The sequence below is a fragment of the Gekko japonicus genome, unplaced genomic scaffold, assembly GCF_001447785.1.
Source record: "Gekko japonicus isolate JY-2015 unplaced genomic scaffold, Gekko_japonicus_V1.1 scaffold2236, whole genome shotgun sequence".
Lineage (NCBI taxonomy): Eukaryota > Metazoa > Chordata > Lepidosauria > Squamata > Gekkonidae > Gekko > Gekko japonicus.
The window spans coordinates 18,828-42,266 of record NW_015176518.1 but is presented as its reverse complement, the minus strand read 5'-3'; the positions used below and the strand labels follow the sequence as shown (position 1 = coordinate 42,266).

At 48.0% G+C, this 23,439-nt stretch overlaps 1 protein-coding gene across 1 annotated transcript in view; it reads left to right on the top strand.

Moving 5' to 3' along the window:
* Positions 1 to 18: 18 nt before the first annotated feature.
* LOC107124002 (membralin-like) overlaps positions 19 to 23,439 on the top strand; it is a gene marked incomplete at its 3' end in the record, with an annotated part of 41,898 nt that continues 18,477 nt past the window's right edge. Inside the window, exons 1-2 of the mRNA XM_015427376.1 lie at positions 19 to 943; positions 10,563 to 10,820. Of these exons, the coding sequence (XP_015282862.1) occupies positions 719 to 943; positions 10,563 to 10,820 (483 nt within the window). The remainder of the gene's footprint in view (positions 944 to 10,562; positions 10,821 to 23,439) is intronic.

Here is a 23,439-nt window from a genome sequence, read left to right as displayed (position 1 = left end):
TTTTTCTCTTCCCTTACTTCAAAGTAACATTCTGACCTCTTGGAGTTTGTTTCCCTTTCCCTGTTAAAGCTACGCGGATTCCTCTCTAGGGCTACCTGTTAACCACCATCTTGTTCTCTTTGGGGAAGTTAGGCTTTATATCAGCCCCTCTTATAGTAGCCCCCCTCCATGAAGGGGGTGTTTGATTTCTCTCATCCTCATCTCCTTTTCAAGTAGAGTAGCCCCTCTCTCTTTGGAGACTGATTAATCCCTCGTTTTGCACTAATCCCTTCTTTCAGGGGGCCTCTTAAAACCTCGTGCCCACTCTCTTCCTCTGCTCAAACTTAGTTAAACCAAGAAGCTTTTTATCTCTTGATTTGTCTTAGGGGACGGTTAGGCATCCTATCCCACTGTGCCTGGCCTTGGGGTCTCTGCCCCCTCCCCTGTCACTCAGATGCTGCCATAGTTAGTGAAACACTCACAACAGAACGATTTAAGAATGACTTATGTTATTTTCGTGAACACAGAATATTTTGTTCCAGAGTAAGTGCATTTGTTTTCCCCACTGCGGTGGAAGTGGTCTTCTGTGGGGGTTTTGACCCCGCCACCTCCCATCTGAAGTGCCTTCTCCTTCCAGAGTAAAATAAGTCCCCGCTCCCATCACCTTCCCCACACACATGTGAAACGGAGAACTTTGTTCCCAGAAGAGTTTGCTGTGAACATCACCAGGAGTCACAAGATGTCAGAGAATCAACCCAACAACCACCATCATCCAATGAACAATAATGGGGGAGCTGGGGCCCCTGCCGTGAATAACCGGGGGGTTCGCAACCTCAACCAGAACCCCCTGATCAACGTCCGTGATCGCCTATTCCATGCGCTGTTCTTCAAAATGGCCGTGACCTATGCCCGTCTCTTCCCACCCTCCTTCCGTCGCATCTTCGAATTCTTCGTACTCCTCAAGGTAATAACTGTGTTGGGGGCTGAGGACAGATAGGCCTTGCTACTTATATAAAAAATGTGTTTAGCACTTGTCTTATCGAAAAAGGGGATGTGATTTAGAGCAATGGTCCCCAACCTTTTGGAGCCTGTGGGCACATTTGGAATTCTGACATGGCATGGTGGGTGCAGCGGCAACAAAATGGCAGAGCTGGCTGCAAAATGGTTGCAACGGCTGAACTTCAGTAACATAGTGCAGATCCTTGTGCTGGGGTGGCAGCCAGTTTGCTGTAGTGGTTAAGAGCACGGACTCTAATCTGGGAGAACCGGGTTTGATACCCCAGTCCTCCACATGCAGCTGCTGGTGTGACCTTGGGTCAGTCACAAGTTCTCGCAGAGCTGGTCTCTCAAGGGCAGTTCTCAAAAGAGCTCTCTCAGACCCATCTACCTCACAGGGTATTTGTTTTAGGAAGGGGAAGGAGATTGTAAGGCACTCTGAGACTCCGAGTGAAGGGTGGGTTATAATTGCAATCTCTTCTTCTTCAAAGCAACATTAAAAAAAATCTGTACAGCCCATCAAATTTCCAGTGTTCAGTCTGAAGCCTGGCTTCACCCAATTTCTAAAACTGTTGTCAAGTGCCAGAAAAAGGTATCTGCGTGAACCATGGTCATCATGTTGGGGACCCCTGGCTTAGAGGATAACATAGAGATAACCCCAGACTTAGATAACATAACATCCTGAGAACTGTAGAATAAGGGGGGGGGGATAAAAATGCCCTCAGTAACTAAAAACTTTGCATTAGGTCCCAGGGGACTGCTGTGTTGTCTTTCAAGACTTTCAATAGTGGGACCCCCTTCTAATTTTACTCTACCTTTTACAAAGTAACTCCATGCTACTTTTCTCTTTCACAAAGAAACCAAGATTCTTGCACTGAACAATTTTAAATTGTATTGTTCATGTTTGGTTTTTAGAAGTACACCAGATTTTCTAGCCGGCCTTCCATGGCCCCTCTCCACCTGATTCTCCTTCTGGGCTTTGCGAAGATCCAAATTTTGAGAACTACCGCTTTAGGAACAATAAAAGAGGGAGGGGAGAGGTTAGAAACTGGAAAAAATTGGAAGCAGTGAGTAGAGTAACCATCTTATGGAATCTGCCCCCATGGGATGCAGTGACGGATGCCAGAAAGGTGCTTTTAAAAGAAAACCAGAGAGGTGTTGATTGAGAAGCTGAGAGCCATTAAAGGCTATTATCCATGTTAAGTAAATGTCTCTGAGCTTCCAGGTTCATATGCATTCTGATTACCAGTTGCTTTGAGGAAGGGAAGCAGGAAAGGTGGCCTGGTGACATTAAGGCTTGCTTGCAGTCCTCCCTACTGGCAGCTGTCTGTAAACAGGATGTTGGACTTCATAGAATGCAGTGGAACCTCCATGTAGAGAGGCAGTCGTCCACATGCAAGCCATCCCCAACCCCCTTGGAAACCTCGTGCTGGACTAGATGGACCTTTTAATCTTGGTCAGATGTGGCTTCTTTTTACAGACGGCAGAATCAGGGAGGGGCTGTGGTTCAGTGGCAGAACATCCGCTTGGCATGCCGAAGGTCCCAGGTTCAGTCCCTGAGATTTCCAGTGAAAAGGACCAGGGAGGAGGTGATGGGAAAGACTCTCTGCCTGAGACTCTGGGGAGAGCTGCTGCCAATCTGAGCAGTCAGTACTGACTTTGATGGACCAAAGGCCTGATTCAGTATGGCAGCCTTATGTGTCCAGACCAGTTTGGTGTAGTGATTAAGAGTGGCGGACTCTAATCTGAACCAGGTTTGATTCCCCAGTTTTCCACATGCAGCTGCTGGGTGAACCGGGTTTGATTCCCCACTTCTGCACATGCAGCTGCTGGGTGAACTGAGTTTAATTCCCCACTCTTCCACATGCAGCTGCTGGGTGACCTTGGGTCAGTCAAAGTTCTCTTAGTGACCTCTCAGCCCCACCTACCTCACAGGGTTTCTGTAGTGGGGAGAGGAGAGGAAGGGAAGGGAAGGAGATTGTAAACTGCTCTGAGACTCTGAGTGACGGCGGGGTATAAATCCAGTCTCCTCCTCCTCTTCCTCTTCTCTGGAGTGGCTTTGAGGGTTAGATTTTTCAGAAGAAACTCGGGGCGGGGGAAGGAAGTGGTTTGATCAGCAGAAAACTAGCAGGGTGAGAGAAGTCTCTAATGGGCAGCAGATCAGGAGTGATGAGAGCGAAGAGGAGTGTTTGGGGCAAGTCTGGGAGGGCACGTGGTCAGAAATGTGGATCTTTGAACACAGCGGACTTTGATGTTTTGCTGGTCCTGTTGTTGCCAGATGTGCTCAGAGCAACTTCCTCATCCATGTGAACAGGACGTGGATCCAAGAGAACAAATCACGTATGCCCAGAGTTTGAGATCAAAGTGAAAAGTATTGGCGCTTAAGAGCGGGCTTAGAAAAGAAAGCAGATGTAGGAAATTGGAATAATCAGAGTGCAACACAAAGCATCAGAATTGCAGGCAAAAACAGTATTTCAGTATATTCCATCATAAGATAACTCACACCTATCAATTCCAGTGCCCAGTTTTGGCATCCGCCCAGTAGCTACCCCCTATCCTCAACAGTATATACCTGAGAGAATGATAGAAAGGAGGCAAGAAGTAGGCAGAGGAGGGAAAGAAGGGGGGTTGGAGATATTATCATCCAATTTCCGCACTGAGGAATCATCTGTTCCCCCAAGGGCACTATGGTCGGGGACCCAAAATCTCCTGGATATTCCAGGCCCCAGGAACATCAAACTCACTGTGACCAGGGCCAGGGCGTTTTCGGTGGCGGCTCCTACCTGGTGGAATGAGATCCCAGAGGAGATCCGGGCCCTGCGGGACCTTGGGCAGTTCTGCGGGGCCTGTAAAACGGAGCTCTTCCACCAGGCTTTCGAGTATCCGCCAGGTTTTCGCGTAGGAGCCGCCGCCGCCATTATTCCATCAACGCTTTTTCCATCACCGCACCCTTACCACCGCTGGTGCGGGTAACATCGGGGGTGCGAGACGTACCTGGCGGATGACAGGGTTGTGGGGACATATACGGTCGTTATATTGTTGTAATATCTGTAGAACACCATCTTGATCTTATGAATTGGAATGGGTAGGGGAGCACCGATATTTTATTAATTGTATTATGTTGTATATTGTATTGTATTTTTATACTGTTCTTATTGTTTTATCAGGCATTTTATGCCCTTGTTAGCTGCCCTGAGCCTCCGGGGAGGGCGGAATACAAATCTAAAGAATATATAAATAAAATAATAAATAAATATAAATCTGGGGTGGTCTAGTAACTGGCATACCAGTTACGACTTGGAGGGATGTCCAAGGAAAGGCGCTTGGGCAAGGGGGCCAAGCTGGTGATCCGGCAGCAATCCCAGCCAATACAGAAGGACTGACGCAGTGTCAGAACTGAGGGCATACGGATAGGAGGCAAGCCGATAAGTTGGCTTATGGGCTGGTACAGGGTGGTGTACGCTGGCTATGAGCAGTGTGGGAAGTGGGCTCCGTTACAGGCACTGAGCACAACAGAAAGCTGACTTTAGCAGGCTCGCCAGGAGGCAGGGAAAGTTTCTATTGGTGCTTCCGATTGGCACAAGAGGGGTCGGCACGCACTGGCTCACGAGCCAAAATTCAGAATGCACTTGGGCTGGTTTGGCACCGGTGTTCCCTCTAAGCTGAGTTAGTGTGAGCTGTTTTTGAGCGTCCGGCTCTCACATTTTTGTCTTCACTCAGGAAGGATGGTTCCAGTCCAGAGCAAGCTAATTTATACCGTAGCCAAATCACCTGCCTGCTCACAACTTTAATGCTGGTAGCTCGCAAAGTAGAATTTTTGCTCACAGGACTTCACAGTTTAGAGGGAGCATTGCTTGGCGCCCCTGAACATCTACCAGACTTTTGTTCGATTCAGCTGTTCGGGGCCATTTAAATCTAACAGCTGAGTGGCGCAGGGTCCGCAGCCGAGCTGTTAGGTTGAAATGGCTGCCAGCCATTAAACCCCTCGGTTTCACTCTTGCAGATCTTGCTTCAGAGCAGGGGGAAGCGAAACAGATTGGCGAAATGGCTGCCAGCCATTTAAACCTAACAGCAGGGCAGGTCCGCCTATCAGCTGTTAGGTTGCCTCCCTCTGAGCCATTAAACCTGTTGGTTTCACACACACACACACACACACACACACACACACACACACACCATTTCGAAGCAAGATCTGCAGGTCCCAGGTTGTGAAGGGCTTTAAGGTCATAACCAGCATGTTGAATTAGGCCAGAAAGGCACCGTACATCTCCTGTGGCTGTATTAAAAGTTGGGCTGCTGTATTTCGAACCTGATTTGGTTCCCAGGGGCAATTATTCAGATCTGTCTTGTGGGGCGGTTAGAAGGACCATTAAGATAGATCCAGGTGGGGTAGCCACGTCGGTGTGAAGCAGCAGAACAAAGTTCGTGGGTCAACTTTGTAAGCCCTTGATATTGTTATATTTTATATACATTGGTTGTAAATGGGCCTCTATATATGTTTTAAAATTTGTTATTATTATTAATAAATACATGTACCTCTTTTTATCTTTTATGGAAAGGTTTTAATATTGGCCCTCCTTTTCACTAACCTTTGCTTGGTTTCGGAGTTCATTGTTAGGTTCAGTGTTTTTTCCCCCTTGGTTTCTGCTTACTTTCAAAATATACACAGAGGTCTAGCAGACCTTCTGCTCGTGATCTTCCTGCGGCGCAGGCTAGGGGTCAAAACCAAGGGTCAGGGCTCTATAGTGGCGGCGGCTCCCTAGTTAAAAGCCTGGCGGAAGAGCTCCGTCTTGCAGGCCCCGTAGAACTGTAAAAGAGGTATAAGCAAGTATAGGAATTGTGCATGCACATGAAAGCTTATTCCCAGAATAAGAAGAGAAGAGATTGGATTTATCCCCCGCCCTTCACTACCCGAAGGAGTCTCAGAGCGGCTTACAAACTCCTTTCCCTTCCCCCTCCCCACAACAGACACCCTGTGAGGTAGGTGGGGCTGAGAGAGCTCTTGACAGAAACTGCTCTTTTTTCAAGAACAGCTCTTATCAGAACTACGGCTTGCCCAAGGTCATCCAGCCAGGTGGAAGTGGAGGAGTGGGGAATCAAACCCGGCTCTCCCAGATTAGAGTCCACGCACTTCACCACTATTTGCTGGGCTTAAAGTTGCCACTGGACTCAAAGGATCATTAAAATACAGCGTGTCAACTGCTTTCCAGACTGTCTATGGTGCTGTAGAAATGCTTCATACTACTATTTTTTCTTTATTCATTTTGAAAATGAGCCATCTCAGTTAATCTTTTAATTGCCGCCAGCACTTTGTGTTTGTATTTGTGTTATCTGTTGTGTTTTAAATAATTGTATGATGTTAACTGTATTTATGCTTGTATGGAGGCCGTCCTGAGCCTGCTTTGCGGGGAGGGTGGGGTATAAATTTAATAAATAGAATAAAATAAATAAATTTGAAGAAGTGAGCAGTGACTCACAGAAGCTCACGCCCAGCCACATAATTTTGTTTGTCTTTAAGGTGCTCCTGGATCCTTGCTCTTTTCTGCTGCTGCAGAGAGACTGACGCGGCCAGCCATCTTGACCTTTTATTTATTTATTTATGCTAATTATAATCTGCCTTTCTCGCTGAGACCAAACACGGATTATACAGTGCCAGACAATTTAAGTCAACAAAGAATGGGATATCCAATAGACAGTACAGTGGGGGGTTTGAAGTGCAGACTCCTGATGACAGAGCCGAAACAAAGCATAGGTATTTAACACGGCATGTTAAAAAAGTGCAGAAGTTATGTAGTCGGATCATACTTGCAGCAACAGGCAGTACATACTGTATACAGTGGTATTTTCCGCAGTCCCGCTTCCTTTACCAAAATATCTTTCTCAACCCTTTCATTAGAGCCGAGTCCTATTGCCTCCATTAAAAAAAGAAGAAGCCGTCCTGCATGGTTCGGTTCTGCATAGGTTGCAGAAAGCCCAGGAGAGTGGAAGCCCTCCAGACCTCCTCAGGCAGGCCATTCCACAAGGTGGGGGCCACAGCGGAGAAGGCATGGGGGCAGGCAGTTGTTGGCTTTGCCCATTTGCAGGTTGGCACCAGCAGAAGCCCTTGCTCAGATGACTGGAGCTGCCAGGGTGGGTCATAAGCAGTGTTCCCTCTAAGCTGAGTGAGTGTGAGCTGGCTCACAGTTTTTTCGCTTCCGGCTCACACATTTCTGTCTCAGCTCAGGAAGGAGGGCTCCAGAGCAAACTGATTAATGCAGCAGCCAAATCGCTCGCTCACAACGTGGCTATCCCACCTGGATCTATCTTAATGGTCCTTCTAACCGCCCCACAAGACAGATCTGAATAATTGCCCCTGGGAACCAAATCAGGTTCGAAATACAGCAGCCCAACTTATGTGGGTCGTTCACAAAATAGAATTTCTGCTCACAGGACTCCACAGGGTTACAGGGTGCATTGGTCATAAGGGGAGAGGCAGTCCCACAGATATGGTAGGAATGATCACTGTGTATTTTTCTGGTTTTGTTTGGTGCGTGTGATTTTGCTTTAATCAGTAATAGCCATTAGCGAAGGCGAATCCAGATAAGGCCACAAGACACAGAAACATAATGAGTTCCAGACCACCGGTGTTTCACAGATGGCTTTAGCATGTAGTTGAGGGTGTTTTCTTTGTTGGGAGTAAATAAGTGAAGTAAATAAAAATCAGTGACAATCTTTATGTTCCGGGGTAATGTGTTGTCTCTAGTCCACACCTGAGAGTCATCTTCCTGCTGCGTTCTGGACTAATTAACAATTTTGGACTGTCTTAAGTGTATGGTGCCCTGGTTAGTTCCCTGGGCTTATTCCTGATTGGCCACTCATCTCTGTGACCAATGCTCCCTCTAAGCTGTGGGGTCCTGTGAGCAGAAATTCTACCTTGTGAACTACTGGCCTTAAAGTTGTGAGCAAGCGATTTGGCTTCTGCATCAACTAGTTTGCTGTGGAGCCATCCTCCCTGAGCTAAGACAAAAATCTGTGAGCCAGAGGCTAAAAAACTGTGAGCTAGCTCACACTAACTCAGCTTAGAGGGAACACTGTCTGTGACCAGTAAGAATCTGCCCTAAGCAACCAACCGTTGGTAAATTGGAATGAAGAAGAGGAGATTGGATTTATACCCCACCCTTCAGTACCCAAAGGAGTCTCAGAGCAGCTTACAATCTCCTTTCCCTTCCCCTCCCCACAACAGACACCCCGGGAGGTAGGTGGGGCTGAGAGAGCTCTCGAGAGAACTGCCCTTGAGAGAACAGCTCTGAGAGAACTCGTGACTGACCCAAGGTCACACCAGCAGCTGCATGTGGAGGGGTGGGGAATCAAACCCCGTCCTCCCAGATTAGAGTCTGCGCACTTAACCACTGCACCAAACTGTTTAGTGAACTATGGTGTGTTCAGACATTTTATGTCGCAGCTACAACTTCCAGCTTGCCGATCAGAAGCTCCAGCCGTTTCCCTGATCTGCCCATTTCACCTTTCTTAAATATTATTCCCGGAGACCCTCATTCTTTCCTGTTATCCCATGGCTGATTCCCTGCTTCTTTGCCCGTGGACAAGAACAGAGGGGACAGGTTGTTTGCTTCCACTGAGAGAGAAGGCCAACGGTTCAGGTGTTTTTAAAAATCAAACAGCCTCCTGGGGATTAAACTGGGATTCCCTGTCCAGATACAGACCATTTCTGCAGTAATAAAATTCCCCGCATTACGCAAAGGTTTCTGCAGAAGATTTTTCCTCACCAGGCGCAAACCAGTGTTCCTTCTAAACTTTATTAGTGTGAGCTAGCTCACAGTTTTTTAGCCTCCGGCTCATGCATTTTTGCCTTCGTTCAGGAAGGAGGGCTCCAGAGCAAACTGATAGATGCAGTAGCCAAATCGCTCGCTCACAACTTTCATGCCCGTAGCTCACAAAGTAGAACGTTTGCTCACAAAACTCCACAACTCAGGGGGGGAGCATTGGTGAAAGCCTCAAGTTTTCTCCTTCTTACCCCGCATTTTTGGAGCCCACTAAAACCGGGGGTTCCGAAAATGCAGGGTAAGGAGGAGAAAATTTTGGGTTTGAGCCTGGTGAGGAAAAATCTACTGCGGAAAATTTCACATAATGCAGCGTTTTTAAAAACGTCAGTGCAGGGGATTTCACCGCTGTGGAAACGGTCTCAGGGTATCCCAAGTGCTGGGTGGCTTTTGGCATAGCCTAAGTTCCACTATCGGCAGCTAGGTGGCTGTCTAAGCCAGCACATCACTCTTGACAGCTGTATCCCATGGGCCCACTTCCCACTGTTAGGAGGGTACAGGAAGGGCTGTTCATTGGGGGTGAAGTAGAAAGGGGTCTGTCCAATGTAGGTGTGTCCATCTGACCAGTCCTCAAAGGAAGGTTTGATCAGCTGCCTGGTTAGATGACCTTGGCCAAATAGACTTTGAAAGCATGAACTCTATTGGAAAGACAAATAAAAGCAAGCTCTTTATGCCAATTTCGAAAACAAACACATTGACTTCACTTTCACAGTAACAGCTGCATTTTTGAAAACGTGCAACGAAGTTGCATAATTGTTGAAATGATTTTAGGGAAGGTGAACAATGCACCGGGCGGTTCGTTTCCCCTCTGGTCTTTCTCCTGGAATGCCAGGGTCCATTTGCCCTCACTAAGTACAGAGGGGATACTCCCTGGTTCCTGCAGCAAGCCGGACTTTGTCACTGGGAGCTTGCAGTTGCAGAAAGAGGCCCACTCCCGGGCCGAGACGGCAGCAGCCCAGTCCTTGCTAACAAAGGACCCCAGAGTGGAATTTTTAACGAGGCAAAGCGGCCACCTGTACAGGGTCATGAACCTGGTTTGGTGTCCGGCTCACACAAGCCCCCTCTCCTTCGATGTTCGCCTGAGATTCAAGCTACCCCGTGGTTATCATGGCCTCCAAATAAGGACCCTTCTAGAAGTACCTGATTCAGGATGCTGGGACAAGAAATGCTTACGATCGAAGCCCGGAAGCATTTCTTGTGTTCTCTCTAGCATTCTTTTACTAGATGTAGATGTAGATTTTATTGTATTGACCATAGGTCTTAACAATATAACAGTATTAAAACAAATTAACAGAATTCACAGTAATACAAGGATACTACCGATCAGAACCCGTATAAAATCAATAGCAAGTTAGAACATAGCCAACAGTCTATAAGTAGGATACCATACCATTTCATCTAATCCTTCTTGCAGCTAGTGCAGAAAGAGCAACTCTATTAGAGACATAAGCATCCATTCTTTTACTAGCTTTTACCTTTCCAGGTAGGCCTGGCTAAGTGATTTATTGCCTAGTAGAAGCTTTTCAAAAAAGCTTTTAAATGAAAAAGTGGCATACAAAATGTGTTTAAATTAACACATTTTTAAAAAAAGCAGGATTCATGATGTGAAAACGGCCTTGCCTGATCGCCTAGAGTTGATCCCGATTCGCCACAGGCAACCAGGAAAGGTGCCTGACTTAATCCCCACATGGCCAGAGTCCCCAGGGAGGAGGAGGAGCCCCGCCCCACAGCCGGCTGACCTAACCCCCACTGTGTCTTTTGTTCACCCAGGCCCTGTTTGTGCTCTTCATCCTGGCTTACATCCACATTGCCTTCTCCCGCTCGCCTATCAACTGCTTGGAGCACGTCCGAGACAAGTGGCCACGGGACGGCATCCTGAGAGTGGAGATCCAGCGCAACTCGACCCGCGCCCCCATCTTCCTCCAGTTCTGCGAGAACGAGAAGTTCCCGGGCATGGCGGTGGAAGAAGAGGAGGAGGAGGAAGAGGAGGAGATGACAGTGGAGATGTTCGAAAACAGCTCCGTCAGGGTAGGTGAGGCGTCGCAGTCGGCTCTTTGCCGCATTGCCTTGCTGCCGGTTGCGGCAGCCCCATTGCACCTTGAGAGCTGCAGCTCGTTATGAAAGACGCACTTCAGGAGCTGGACTGTCTGGATTAGGGCGAGATCCGTCTCGTCTAGCTTCCGGACTCAAGAGGCCAGCCAGAGTGCTTTTGAGAAACCCACCAGGGAAGGGGACGCACACCAGTGTGGTGTAGTGGCTAGGAGTATGGACTCTGCTCTGGGAGAACCGGGTTTGATCCCCCACTCCTCCACATGCAGCTGCTGGTGTGACCTTGGGTCAGTCACAAGTTCTCTGAGCTGTTCTCTCAAGGGCAGTCCTTTAAAGAGCTCTCTCAGCCCCACCTACCTCACAGGGTGTCTGTTGTGGGGAGGGGAAGGGAAAGGAGAATGTAAGCCTCTCTGAGATTCCTTTGGATAGCGAAGATTGGTGTAAATCCAATCTCCTCCTCCTTCGACGTCTAGGATTCAGTTAGACTGCCTCTAAACCTGGAGGTTCCATTGACTGATTATGGCCAGTGGGTCATTGCTAGGTCCATCCTCCAGTTTGCCTAACTAGTGGGTTTTAGACGCCAGCGACGCTCACAGCCCTCCTCACATCTCGCAAGGGACTTGAGGGGTCTTCCCTGTTCTGCCAAAACCGCCAAAGCTCCAGGTCGTGCCGCACCCCTTGGGCTTTAACTGTCTTGAATTTGCAGTTCATGAAACCGAACTCAGGACTGGGGGGGAAATTATTCAGATTCCAGCTGTCCCCGGGACCAAAAGGAGATCTCTGGTTTGAATCTTGTTTCTCCCAGTAGGTGGCCTTCAGGAAGTCATGTGCCTCTCCCCCTCCCGGTCCGCCGTGGGGAAGTCATGACCTTGTTCGACTTCAGCTAGTTGCTCTAGGGATTAAGTTAAGCCGCGCCGCTACAGCCGTCTTGAGTGCTAGAAATTCCGAGGAGGCAACCAGAAGCCCCTAAATTAATTCCCCAGCTCATGCTGAAGATCCCAGCCTCTGAGCTACACAGCTCACGTGAAGGTCAAAGATGAGAGAGTTTTACAAGAGGTCTGTAGGAGAGGGAGAAGTCCACGGTGGTGGGCTGTGGCCCCGACTCCACCTCTTCCTCCTCCGTGGCAGAGACTGACCAAGAGAGAGATCTTGGAGTCGTAGTAGATAACCCACTGAAAATGTCGAGACAGTGTGAGACTTCAATAAAAAAGGCCAATGCTATGCTCGGTATTATCAGGAAGGGAATTGAAAACAAATCAGCCAGTATCATACTGCCCCTGTATAAATCGGTGGTGCGACCTCATTTGGAGTACTGTGTACAGTTCTGGTCAGCACACCTCAAAAAGGATATTATAGCATTGGGGAACGTGCAGAAAAGGGCAACTAGAATGATAAAAGGGTTGGAACACTTTCCCTATGAAGAGAAGTTAAAGCGCTTGGGGCTCTTTAGCTTGGAGAAACGACGGCTGAGGGGTGACACGATCGAGGTTTATAAGATCATGCATGGGATAGAGTAGGCAGAGAAAGAAGTACTTTTCTCCCTTCCTTGCAATACAAGAACTCGTGAGCACTCAATGAAATTGCTGAGCAGTCGTGTTAGAATTGATAAAAGGAAGTCCTTCACCCAAAGAGTGATAAACACATGGAATTCACTGCCACAGGAAGTGATGGCAGCTACAAGCATGGACGGCTTCAAGAGGGAATTGGATAACCATATGGAGCAGAGGTCCATCAGTGGCTCTTAGCCACAAGGTATAGACAGGAACTCTCGGTCTGGGGCAAGGGATGCTCTGTATCCTTGGTGCTTGGGGGGGGGGGACAACAGTGGGGGGGGACTTCTAGTGTCCTGGCCCCACTGCTGGATCTCGTGATGGCACTGATATTTTTTGGCCACAGTATGACACAGAGTGTTGGACTGGATGGGCCTTTGGCCTGATCCAACATTGGCTTCTCTTATGTTCTTATTAAGTAATGGAACCCAGAGGTTAGAAGGCAGTCGAGTCCATAGAGTGAAGGCAGGGCTTGGCAGAACACCTCTGTCTCTTTCTGCAGAGACAAATTGTGGGAAGCCCAGTGACAGCCAGCAGCTTTACTGGGGCAGGTGGAACCCCGGTAGCACTTGCTGTCACCTGTTCCCAGCTGACCTGGTGGCTGTAATACCACCCCCACCTCCCAGGGCCATCTGCAGGGGCGTGCCAAAGCACAGTGAGGAACAGGATGTCACGGGCTGGGGTGCCAGTCAAAGGGAGTCCAGAACAGGCCAAGGTCAGGAGCCAAGGAGACAGTGCAAAGTCCAAAAAGCCAAGCCGGAGCTGGGAGAACTTTCAGCTTGCAGCTCTTCCTTCTTACCTGGGCCAGGTGTGAAGGCTGCTCTTACAGGCACTTGCCAGCGATCCTCCTCTGCTGCTTCAGAGGGGCCAGCTGTGGTTTCTGCAGGCTCTGTCAGCTCATCCTCATTCATGCCCATGACACAGGACGAGTGCTCCCTCCAAGATACAGAGATCTTGGAATTCTAGGTCACAGAGAGTGTTGCTGGTTCAGGATCCGTGTGTGTGTGTGTATTCTGTGTTAAAAAGTCCCAGTGCTAACAGCCTTGCTCAGGTCTTGCCAGCCGAGAGCCGTGGCTTCCTTTATTGAGTCGATCCATCTCCTGCTTGGTATTCTTGAGAGCCAGTTGTCAGCGAGCTGCCATTTCTCTGGGACACGTCCCGTCCCTCTTCCTGCCCTTCCTCCCTTCCCTCCCTTTGTTATTCTCTTCTGGTATGCTTCTGTAACTGCCAAGTTTCTCCTGCAGGTGGGTGACGGAGTGTTATGTCTTGTTGCCTAGCCTAATTAGATTTCCCGTGTGAACTCAACTTGTGTTTATGAAATTAGCTGTTGTGGTTCTCAGGCTACTTCACGCCTTTTCTAATCAGCTCCCTTACGAGGGAAATGTACCCATTGGGTTAACCAAGTTTGAAGTTCCTATATTACTTTGCCCCTGTGTATTGTCGTTATTCTGAACAATCTCTGTATGTTCATGATCAACCATGCTTTGGAAATAAATCTTACTTCTTTGGAACGTGGGTTTGTTATCCTGACTTGGGATCTGACATTTTGTTCAATTCATACTAGCATTACTGTGAGTGCAAGTCCTTGCACCTGTGAAGTATGATTTCCTTGCTTTCCACCTCCTATAGCAGCCTAATATGCCTCCCATCTGGTTCCTTGGGGAAGGCAGGCCCTGGAATGGGGTTTCAGGGGGATATTGGGCTGCTGCAGGAAGGGGGAAGCAGGAAATACATCATGTGCAAATAAGGACTTGTCCCCATGGAACTGCTAGTGTGAATGCAAGCCATTGACTTGTAGCATCACAAACAGATTTTGTTTCATAACATTTTGCTACCTTTAATATACATTGAACTTTGACATAAGGTGGTGAATATACTCCAACATAACTTTTCTATGTTTTTTCATACTTCTGCATGAAGGTATCCCAGTACTTCACAATTTTCAGTTTTACATCCTTATTATTATATGAATTCTGCATTTTATTTGTGAATATTTCCCCCCATTCTGTTTCTCCATAGTACAGTATTGAAGGATTTGATTAGGCAGAATACAGTTGTGGGTTTTTTCTTATATTTGAAAAGTGAATTAATACTAGGAGTAAAATCTTCAGTTTAAGTCCTTTTAAATTCTAAAACAAAACTTAATTTTTTTCTTACAGAATGAACCAAACCAAGGGTAAAGTAGTATAAGTAATTTTGCTTACACTGTTCTCCCAGTTTAAGAGGCTCAGAAAGTGGTCTCTGACATCAACTGCAGAACACTTGCTGCAAGACTATCAGAATTGGTGAGAGCAGACACATCTTGCTTAAGTGCACCAAGTATTATAGCCAGATTTTCCAGACTGTTTAGTACAACCCATGTTTCATTGTCAATGATGAAGCTGCTGTGTGCTAAATTTGTATGCAAAAGATCTGAGAACACCTAGCCTCTTGAAGATAGGAAACAATAATGCAGATCAAAATCTAAAGCATCTATTGCTTGTTTTTTTATAATGTTCTGTGTTTTGTTAATGAATCAGATTTGTCACTCATGTTAACAATATGTTTACAGCACTAAACCTTTCACAATACCAATTAGGCAAAAATAGATACTAGTCACCAGAAACACTGCATTTGTCCTGTTGTCTTCAGTATAGAAATATACAGCTACGGGGAGTGAGCATAACACACATGTAAGTTCTGACCTTTGTTTGCTTAGAATTCTGGTTTGATGGCAACCTCACAGCAATGCCAAGGGCAGAGGATCTCCGGGATACAATCTTTGTTATCCACTGCATTGTTTTTATTAGAGCTGTGTTAAAGATATTTATCTTCATCTTTCAAGACACTAGGAAAAGAAGGATGATTATGTGGTATGTCTTTTTTGAAAACAATAGAGTTGTATACTTTGTAATTCCAGAATTGTTTCTGTATAAACTTGATTGTAGTGCACATGTGAGGCTCTGAGCTTAATCCTTGGCAACTCCAGTTAAGGGGACTTGCATTTGGGAAGGTCTTCACCCCATCTTCCAGAAGTCTTCATTCAAGGTCTTTCTAGGGTTTACAGTACTGTGATATATTTGTTTCACCTGCTAAGGTAGACTAACATACCCAGATTTTCTAAAGATGGAATGGTAAAAAAAGAATGAATTACTTTCCTTATTTTTAAATGTATGTTGCTTTTTTAAACTTAAGTTTGAATTTTGCATGGGATATTGCCTAGACCTTATCTAAGCACTTGCAGGGTCTCAGATTGTTTGAAACTGTACTGATGTAGCTTCCTCAGGAGGCACAGGCTGAAGTCCAGCAGGGCAGGCCACAGGCAAGATTGTTAAGAGTAACCAAAGTCCAGCCCAAAAGTCAGAGGTTCCAGAGAGCAGGTTTACCAAAGTCCAGTCTAGGGTCAAGAAGTTCCAGACAGCAAGTCCAGGCTGAGGTCAGGGGTTCCAGAAAAGCTGGTTGTCAGGTCCAGTTCAAGGTGTACTTGTTGCATCCACAAACAGCTTGTTCTCCCAGCTGAATTATAGCCAAGTCTTAATGAGCTAAACTCCCAGCCAATTCCTTGGCAGTCATCCTGAAACTACTTATTCATCTCTTCAGTTGACAGCTGACAATAGGCCATGAGTCTCACACTTCTTCTCCTTTCTTGCAACTCTAAGCATCTCTGACAGCGTCAGCGCTGCAAGGGTGTGGGTGAGCTAGGTGGGTTGGGAGTGGCTGCTTAAGACTTGTTTACTGCTTCAGAGCTAGGAAGTGTTGGCTCAGTGTCAGCTGTAGGCTGTGACACCTGATCAACAGGTAACCTGATCTCTTGTTGTTCTCCTTCTGGCTCAAAGCCATCTGTAGCCAGCTGTTCAATTACCATCTCAGGGCTAGCAAGTAGATCTTCCTCTGAGAAATCTGAGCCATAACTGAGCACCAACTGACTTACAACAGAAAGCGATCTCACCCCAACATCTGGGAAGCGCAGTGCTCCCGTGGCGAACCCGTGGCGAACCCGCCGAAGGTGTGAAGTTAAAAACTAGTACATACGAGGTACTAGTTTCTGGAAAACCACGGGCCAAGGGTGGGCGTCTGATTGCGTTCCCGGTGGACTTACGTGGCATCCAGCGCCCGCTGCTGTTTCTCTTCGCAGGTTGCGCAACAGCGCCCAACAACGCATGCGCACAAAGAGCGATTGCTAGTGCGATCGCGCGGCATGGCTTCTGTGCCTTGTTGCAGTATACCTGTCTGATCGGCATTTCCCCCGAACCATGGGACCTCAATCAGGACGTGTGCTCGGGCTGCCGCGCGTTAGTTCCCTCCGGGGCAATTAGCCACGCCTCCCCCCCGCAATATCCAGCCCGTGTAACCAGGGCCGTGGCTGATCAAAATGGCCTTTTTAGCATCCTGTAGATGCAGGTTGAAGAAACACTAAGAACACCGAATGAGTAGATGGTATTCACCCATAGCTGATAGCTCCAACGCAGGACGCATTATGTTCTATGCCATGCTGGAGATCTTTGAGCCTTTGGACCAAACCTGGCTCTAAGCCCGTGGAAGAGTTTCCATGTGCTGAGCAATCCCTAGATGGCTGCACACATGAAGTTGCCCTATATTTTTTTTTTGGTAAACAAATTTTATTTTCTCAGGAATACAACATATAAAACTTTTCATTCTATCAATTGTCTACCCCATTCCCAGTTCCTCCCCTCCCTCCAATGGCTTCCCACAATGCTTCCACCCCTGCTCCAAATTACTTCATATCATCAACAATATCAGTTTTTCATCATTACAATCTAAAGATAACATTGTTTGACTTAATATTGATCTAAACATATTAAGTTTTGTTTCACATCCCAGTTCTTTTCCAGATAAATTTTAAAATCATTCCATTCTCCAAAAAACTCATCGTCTTCTTTGTTATTCAGTTTTTTTGTAATCTTATCCATTTGTGCCATGAACAGAACTTTTTGTATCCATTCTTCAACCTCTGGTACCTTTTCTGTCTTCCAAAACTGAGCATAAATCATTCTCGCTGTCACTATCAGGTACCAGAGTAAAGTTTTTTTAGTCGTATTGACTTCTTCCATTTTGAGTCCCAAAAGCAGAATTTCCGGTGCTTTTTTAAAAGAACATCCAAAAGGAGCGCGGACTCTAATCTGGGAGGATCGGGTTTGATTCCCCACTTTCCCACATGCGGCTGCTGATGTGACCTTGGGTCACTTACAAGTCCTTTCAGAGCTGTTCTCTCAGGAGCAGTCCTCAAAAGAGCTCCCTCAGCCCCACCTCCCTCACAGGGTGTCTGTTGTGGGGAGGGGAAGGGAAAGGAGACCGTAAATCACTCTGAGATTCCTTCGGGTAGTGAAGGGCAGGGTGTAAATCCAATCTCCTCCTCCTCCTCCTCCTCCTTTTCCTAGAATGATTGTCTTTTCCATTGAGTGTTCTCTGCTCATAATGTGACCAAAGCAGAATAGCCTCAGTTTAGTTATTTTAGCTTCTTAGGGAGAGCTCAGGCTTGATTTGATCTAGAACCCACTCGTTTATCTTTTTGGAGCTCCACGGTGTCTGTAAAACTCTTCTCTAACGTCACGTTTCAAGTGCATCAAATTTTTCTCTTTCCTCACTGTCCAACTTTCACAGCTGTACATAGTCATGGGGGGTACTGTGGTCTGAATCATCATTATCTCGGCCACCAGCAACCCCTCCTTACACATGAGGATCTTTTCTCACTCTTTTGTTGGCTGCCCTTCCCCGTCTCCGTCAGTTTTCTCCGCTGCCGTCTCCCTTTTGGTCCATGACGGAGCCAGGGAGTAGAAAACCTTTAACTGTTTCTTCGTCGTCAGCCTTAAAGTTGCGTAAGGAGGGGCCGTGGCTCAGTGGTAGAGCCTCTGCTTGGCATGCAGAAGGTCCCAGGCTCAATCCCCGGCATCTCCAGTTAAAAGGACCAGGCAGGAGGTGAGGTGGAAGACTTCCACCTGAGACCCTGGAGAGCCATGAAGTGGGGCTGCAGCTTAGTGGGACAGTGTCTGCTTGGCGTGCAGAAGGTTCCAGGCTCAATCCCTGGCATCTCCAGTTAAAAGGACCAGGGAGAAGGTGCTGCGGAAGACCTGTGCCTGAGACCCTGGAGAGCTGTAAAGAGGGGCCGTGGCTCAGTGGCAGAGCATCTGCTTGGCATGCAGAAGGTCCCAGGCTCAATCCCCGGCATCTCCAGTTAAAAGGACCAGGGAGAAGGTGCTGCGGAAGACCTGTGCCTGAGACCCTGGAGAGCTGTAAAGAGGGGCCGTGGCTCAGTGGCAGAGCATCTGCTTGGCATGCAGAAGGTCCCAGGCTCAATCCCCGGCATCTCCAGTTAAAAGGACCAGGCAGGAGGTGATGTGGAAGACTTCCACCTGAGACCCTGGAGAGCCATGAAGTGGGGCTGCAGCTTAGTGGCACAGTGTCTGCTTGGCGTGCAGAAGGTCCCAGGCTCAATCCCTGACATCTCCAGTTAAAAGGACCAGGGAGAAGGTGATGCGAAAGACCTGTGCCTGAAGACCCTGGAGAGCTGTAAAGAGGGGCCGTGGCTCAGTGGCAGAGCATCTGCCTGCCATGCAGAAGGTCCCAGGCTCAATCCCCGGCATCTCCAAAACGACCAGGCAGGAAGTCATGTGGAAGACTTCCACCTGAGACCCTGGAGAGCTGTAAAGAGGGGCCCGTGGCTCAGTGGTAGAGCCTCTGCTTGGCACGTGGAAGGCCCCAGGCTCAATCTCTAGCATCTCCAGTTAAAACGACCAGGCAGGAGGTGATGTGAAAGACCTCTGCCTGGGACCCTGGAGAGCCGCTGCCAGTCAGAGTCAACATTACTGACTTTGATGGACCAAGTGTCTGATTCAGTATAAGGCAGTTTCATGTGTCCCCAGTAGTCAGTCACTACTTTTGTCTTCCTGATGTTCAAGCTGTTATCCTGCTTTAGCACTTTTTGCTTTAACCTGCTTCGGGTGTCGCTTCAGGTCTTCTCTGTTGACTGCCAAGTAATGTGGTGTCACCTGCATATCCCAAACTGGTACCACACACAAAGTCTTGCTGTGGCATCCGCTTCCCTCCCACTCTGAGGCCCAGCTTCTAGGCCGCGCGCCTTCCTCAAATATTCGTGTTCCTCCCAGGTTGGTCATTGTGGCTTAGCTGTAGCCTCTCTGAAGGTTGCTGCCGTTTGAGCTCATTAGCTCTTCAGTTCTTTCTAAAAGTGCAATTCAAGATGGGCTCTGGGCGAGTTTCAGAAGCCAGAGGAATGGCTGGGTTAAGGTTTCCCTTTAGGCCACGATACTCACTTCCTTTAGGCCACAGTACTCTTTTGGGCGCCATTCCCAGTGTGGTGCCCAACCCACACTTCAGAAAAGAGGGCACGGCTGTTGCCCAGTGGGGCTTTTGGCTGGCAGGTGATTGGCATCTTGAAACAGCCACTGCTGCAGGAACTGGAGGGATGGGTAAGCTATGAGCTTCCTTGACTAGCAGGCCTTATGCCAGGGGTGAAAGTGAAGGTCCCCTCCTCTACACCTTCCCCTCACTCTTCTCTGCAGCCCCTGCTGTCAAAGGGTCCGAGCCTGAACCCCGTGGACCCCCCAGGGCAGTTGCACACAAGGAAATAGACTGTTGTTTAATTTTTAAAATTTATTTATGGAGTTTGTTTCAGTTTCTATCAGTATGAAGATTTAATCTGTAGCCAACAGATTAGTACTCTAAAGTCACGCAGCAAGCGAACAAGAAAACTCGCTTAAATGTCTCAATACTTTTTAGGACCTGCGTTAGACAGCACAAACCTTAAATTCAAGAGCCAAAGCTAAGGAGTTTTCTACACTGCTAGCAATGGCAATTCAAGCAGGTCACAATTCAGGCCTTTAGTCCTTCAAAAGCCTTTTGATACTGTCCATGGGGTTTTCTTGGCAAAAATACTGGAGTGGGTTGCCATTTCCTTCTCCAGGGGATCACTCTTGGTCTGAGTTCTCTGCTGTGGCCTGTCCGTCTTGGGTGGCCCTCCACGGCATAGCCCACAGCTTCATCGAACCACGCAAGCCCCCTCGCCACAACAAGATACAGAGCATCACTTGCCCCAGACCGAGAGTTCCTATCTATACCTTGTGGCTAATAGCCACTGATGGACCTCTGCTCCATATGTGTATCCAACTCCCTCTTGAATTCCCTCTTGAAGCTCAATTATAGTTTTTGGGCCCAGCGACATCAGGTGAGGATGACATGCAATCAACGCGTTTCCAGAAGATGCCTCTAGATGATTACCTCCAGGAGCCACAGAATGAATACCTCTGCCTTTAAGGGGGAGGGGCTCAGTCCCCCCCCCTCGACTCCTTGCCCGGCCCCGTTGAGTGCCAGGAACAGACTTGATGATGCCAAGGAAGAAGGCCTGATCAAAGTTGCCTCAGCTGGCACAACGTATGCCAGTCACAGGATTTGGATTCTGTCAGCGCAACTTGTTGCTTGACTCACTGACGTGAGCCACCTGGAGGGGTACTTTGCTGTGTTTTGGGGGGGTTTCTGTTTTATTTTTTGTTATATTATTTTAACTGTATTTAAGCTTTCTTTCACACCCTAGGTAGCCGGAATACATGAGCTTGTTTTCATTCAATTTCCTGCCCTGTCCCAGGCGGGCCAGCGTGGTTAAACGTTTTCGTTAAACCAAATTAATTGCTTGTTGGAACATGTCTCCGTCTTCCACATCCTGAATGCCTGGCATCCCCCAGTGGCAATTTATTGAATTTTACTTTCCGGTTGTACATAATTTGTTTTCCTCAATATAGTTCCCCGCTCTCTCTTTACATTAATAGCCACTCAGAGAGGGAATGGAACAAACCTGGAGCTGCCTGTATTTATTAAAATTTGTTTTTAGTGCTCTTGCAGGTTGCTTGATAAGTAGAGCAGAAGATGAACGTTCCACAGCTGGGAAAGGGAGCTTTTTTTTTTTTACTCCTAATACCTGTGATCTCGCTTTCCAGCTTGTGCTTGCTAATTTTGATGGGCATGCAGCAGAGACCGTTTTTGCTAGGTGCCATATCCTGCCAAGGCTTTGCTGCTGGGATTTCCCCCTCTGTTAAGACACTGAGCTGCAGACCGGAAGGTATGTAGTTCGGCAGTTCGAGACCCAAGTGCCGCGTGACGGAGTGAGCTCCCGTCTCCGGCCCCAGCTCCTGCCAACCTAGCAGTTCAAAAGCAAGACATTGCAAGTCGATAAGTAGGTACCGCTTTGGTGGGAAGGTATCAGCGTTCCGTGCACCTCGGCGTCTAGTCATGCCAGCCACATGACCACAGAAATGTCTTCAGATAGCGCTGGCTCTTCGGCTTGGAAACGGAGACGAGCACCGCCCCCTTAGAGTCGGATTCGACTGGCTTTCAAGAAAGGGAAACCTTTTACCTTTAGTAGAATGGGCAGTGCTCCCAAGAGGGCTGTTCTTAAAAAGGAAAAAAGAAATTCCAGGTAAACGCAGTGTTTACACCTCTTCTTTCCAGGATGCTCAAGGTAGCTTGCATTTAAGAACGACACTCCTGGCAAAGCAACTCTGGGCTGTGAAGCCGGAAGATCGTGGGCCTTGGCATTGTTCACAGCTGTTGGCTAGTTGGAAGCAAAACTGCAGCTAGCAGCCTTATATTAAATGCCAGCTGGCCAGGGGGCGGGGGTTTGTGAGGAATAGCAAGGCGGTAACATCAGCTTGGAAATCTCACCCCGGTCCTTTTAACTGGAGATGCCGAGGATTGAACCTGGGACCTTCTGTGTGCCAAGCAGATGCTCTACCACTGAGCCACAGTCCCTCTTTATAGCTCTCCAGGGTCTCAGGCCAAGGTCTTTCACATCACCTCCTGCCTGGTCCTTTCAACTGGAGATGCCAAGGATTGAACCTGGGACCTTCTGCATGCCAAGCAGAGGCGCTACCACTGAGCCACAGTCTCACTTTACAGCTCTCCAGGTTCCCAGGCCGGGGGTCTTTCACATCACCTCCTTCCTCGTCCTTTCAACTGGAGATGCTGAGGATTGAACCTGGGAACTTCTGCATGCCAAGCAGATGCTCTGGCAGTGAGCCACAGCCCCTCCCATGGACTGAACTCCTTTAACTGACCCTCTGCATTCCTGGTGCACTCTCAGGCCAGTCTGTGAAGGTCTCTTCTCTCTCCATCACTCAATAGTCGTGTTCTTCCGTATAGCTGGGGGGGTGGTCAGTCCCCCAAGTTGGCAGAGAGCTTACCATCTTACCTGCAGGTGGCGCTGTTGCTCTCCTTTAGTCATCCTCCCAAGGGCAAGCCAGTTTACTATTGACTTTGCACTTCCTCCCCCCCCCCTGCACACACGCTTTGCAAGTCAGAATTGTTTCGCAGTTCAGAATAATCACCACCAACAGCATGCAGAGAACACTCGGGCTCTGTTCTGCACTGGTTCTGTAAGCAAGACAGCCCCGCTGAAGAAAAGCACTTCACGTAAAGGCCAGAACGCGGTGTGTGTGTGTGTGTGTGTGTTTTTGGCAGGACAGGGTCACATCTCTTTAAAGAAATTTGTTCTGTGATTGTGCTAAGTTCAATGCCAGTCGGCACCTTAGATACCAACAAGGTTTTCAGGATTTTCAAGAGTCGAAGCTTCCTTCATCAGATACAAGTAGGAACGGAGTTCTCTGAGCCCTTATATATCCCAGGCGGGAGGGGCGTGGCAAAGAAAAGAGGCAGGATGCAAGGGTGCGATGCCGAATATAATTGGCTTGATTAGAGTGGGGGAGAAATGTGTATGTTCTGTGACGGAGCCACAATCTGGGCTCAAAGGGAAAATGATTCCTCGTGCAGTGTTACTTACAGAACATACCGCCAGTTAATGTTGTTACCAGCACTTCCCTGAGAGAGCTTTCAACGGGGATTCAATGAATTCATAGCGGATCGGCTCCCCCACCCCCAGTATCGAATGGCTGGGATCGCTCAATGGAACCTCCATGTTTAGAGGCTGTGAACACCAGTTGCTGCAGGGTGAAAATGGGGGGGGGTGTCTTTTGTGTCATGTTTGTTCGCCTTCTCAGTAGGCACTGTGGGAAGCAAGATGCTGGATCCATCTGGGCCTTTTCTGA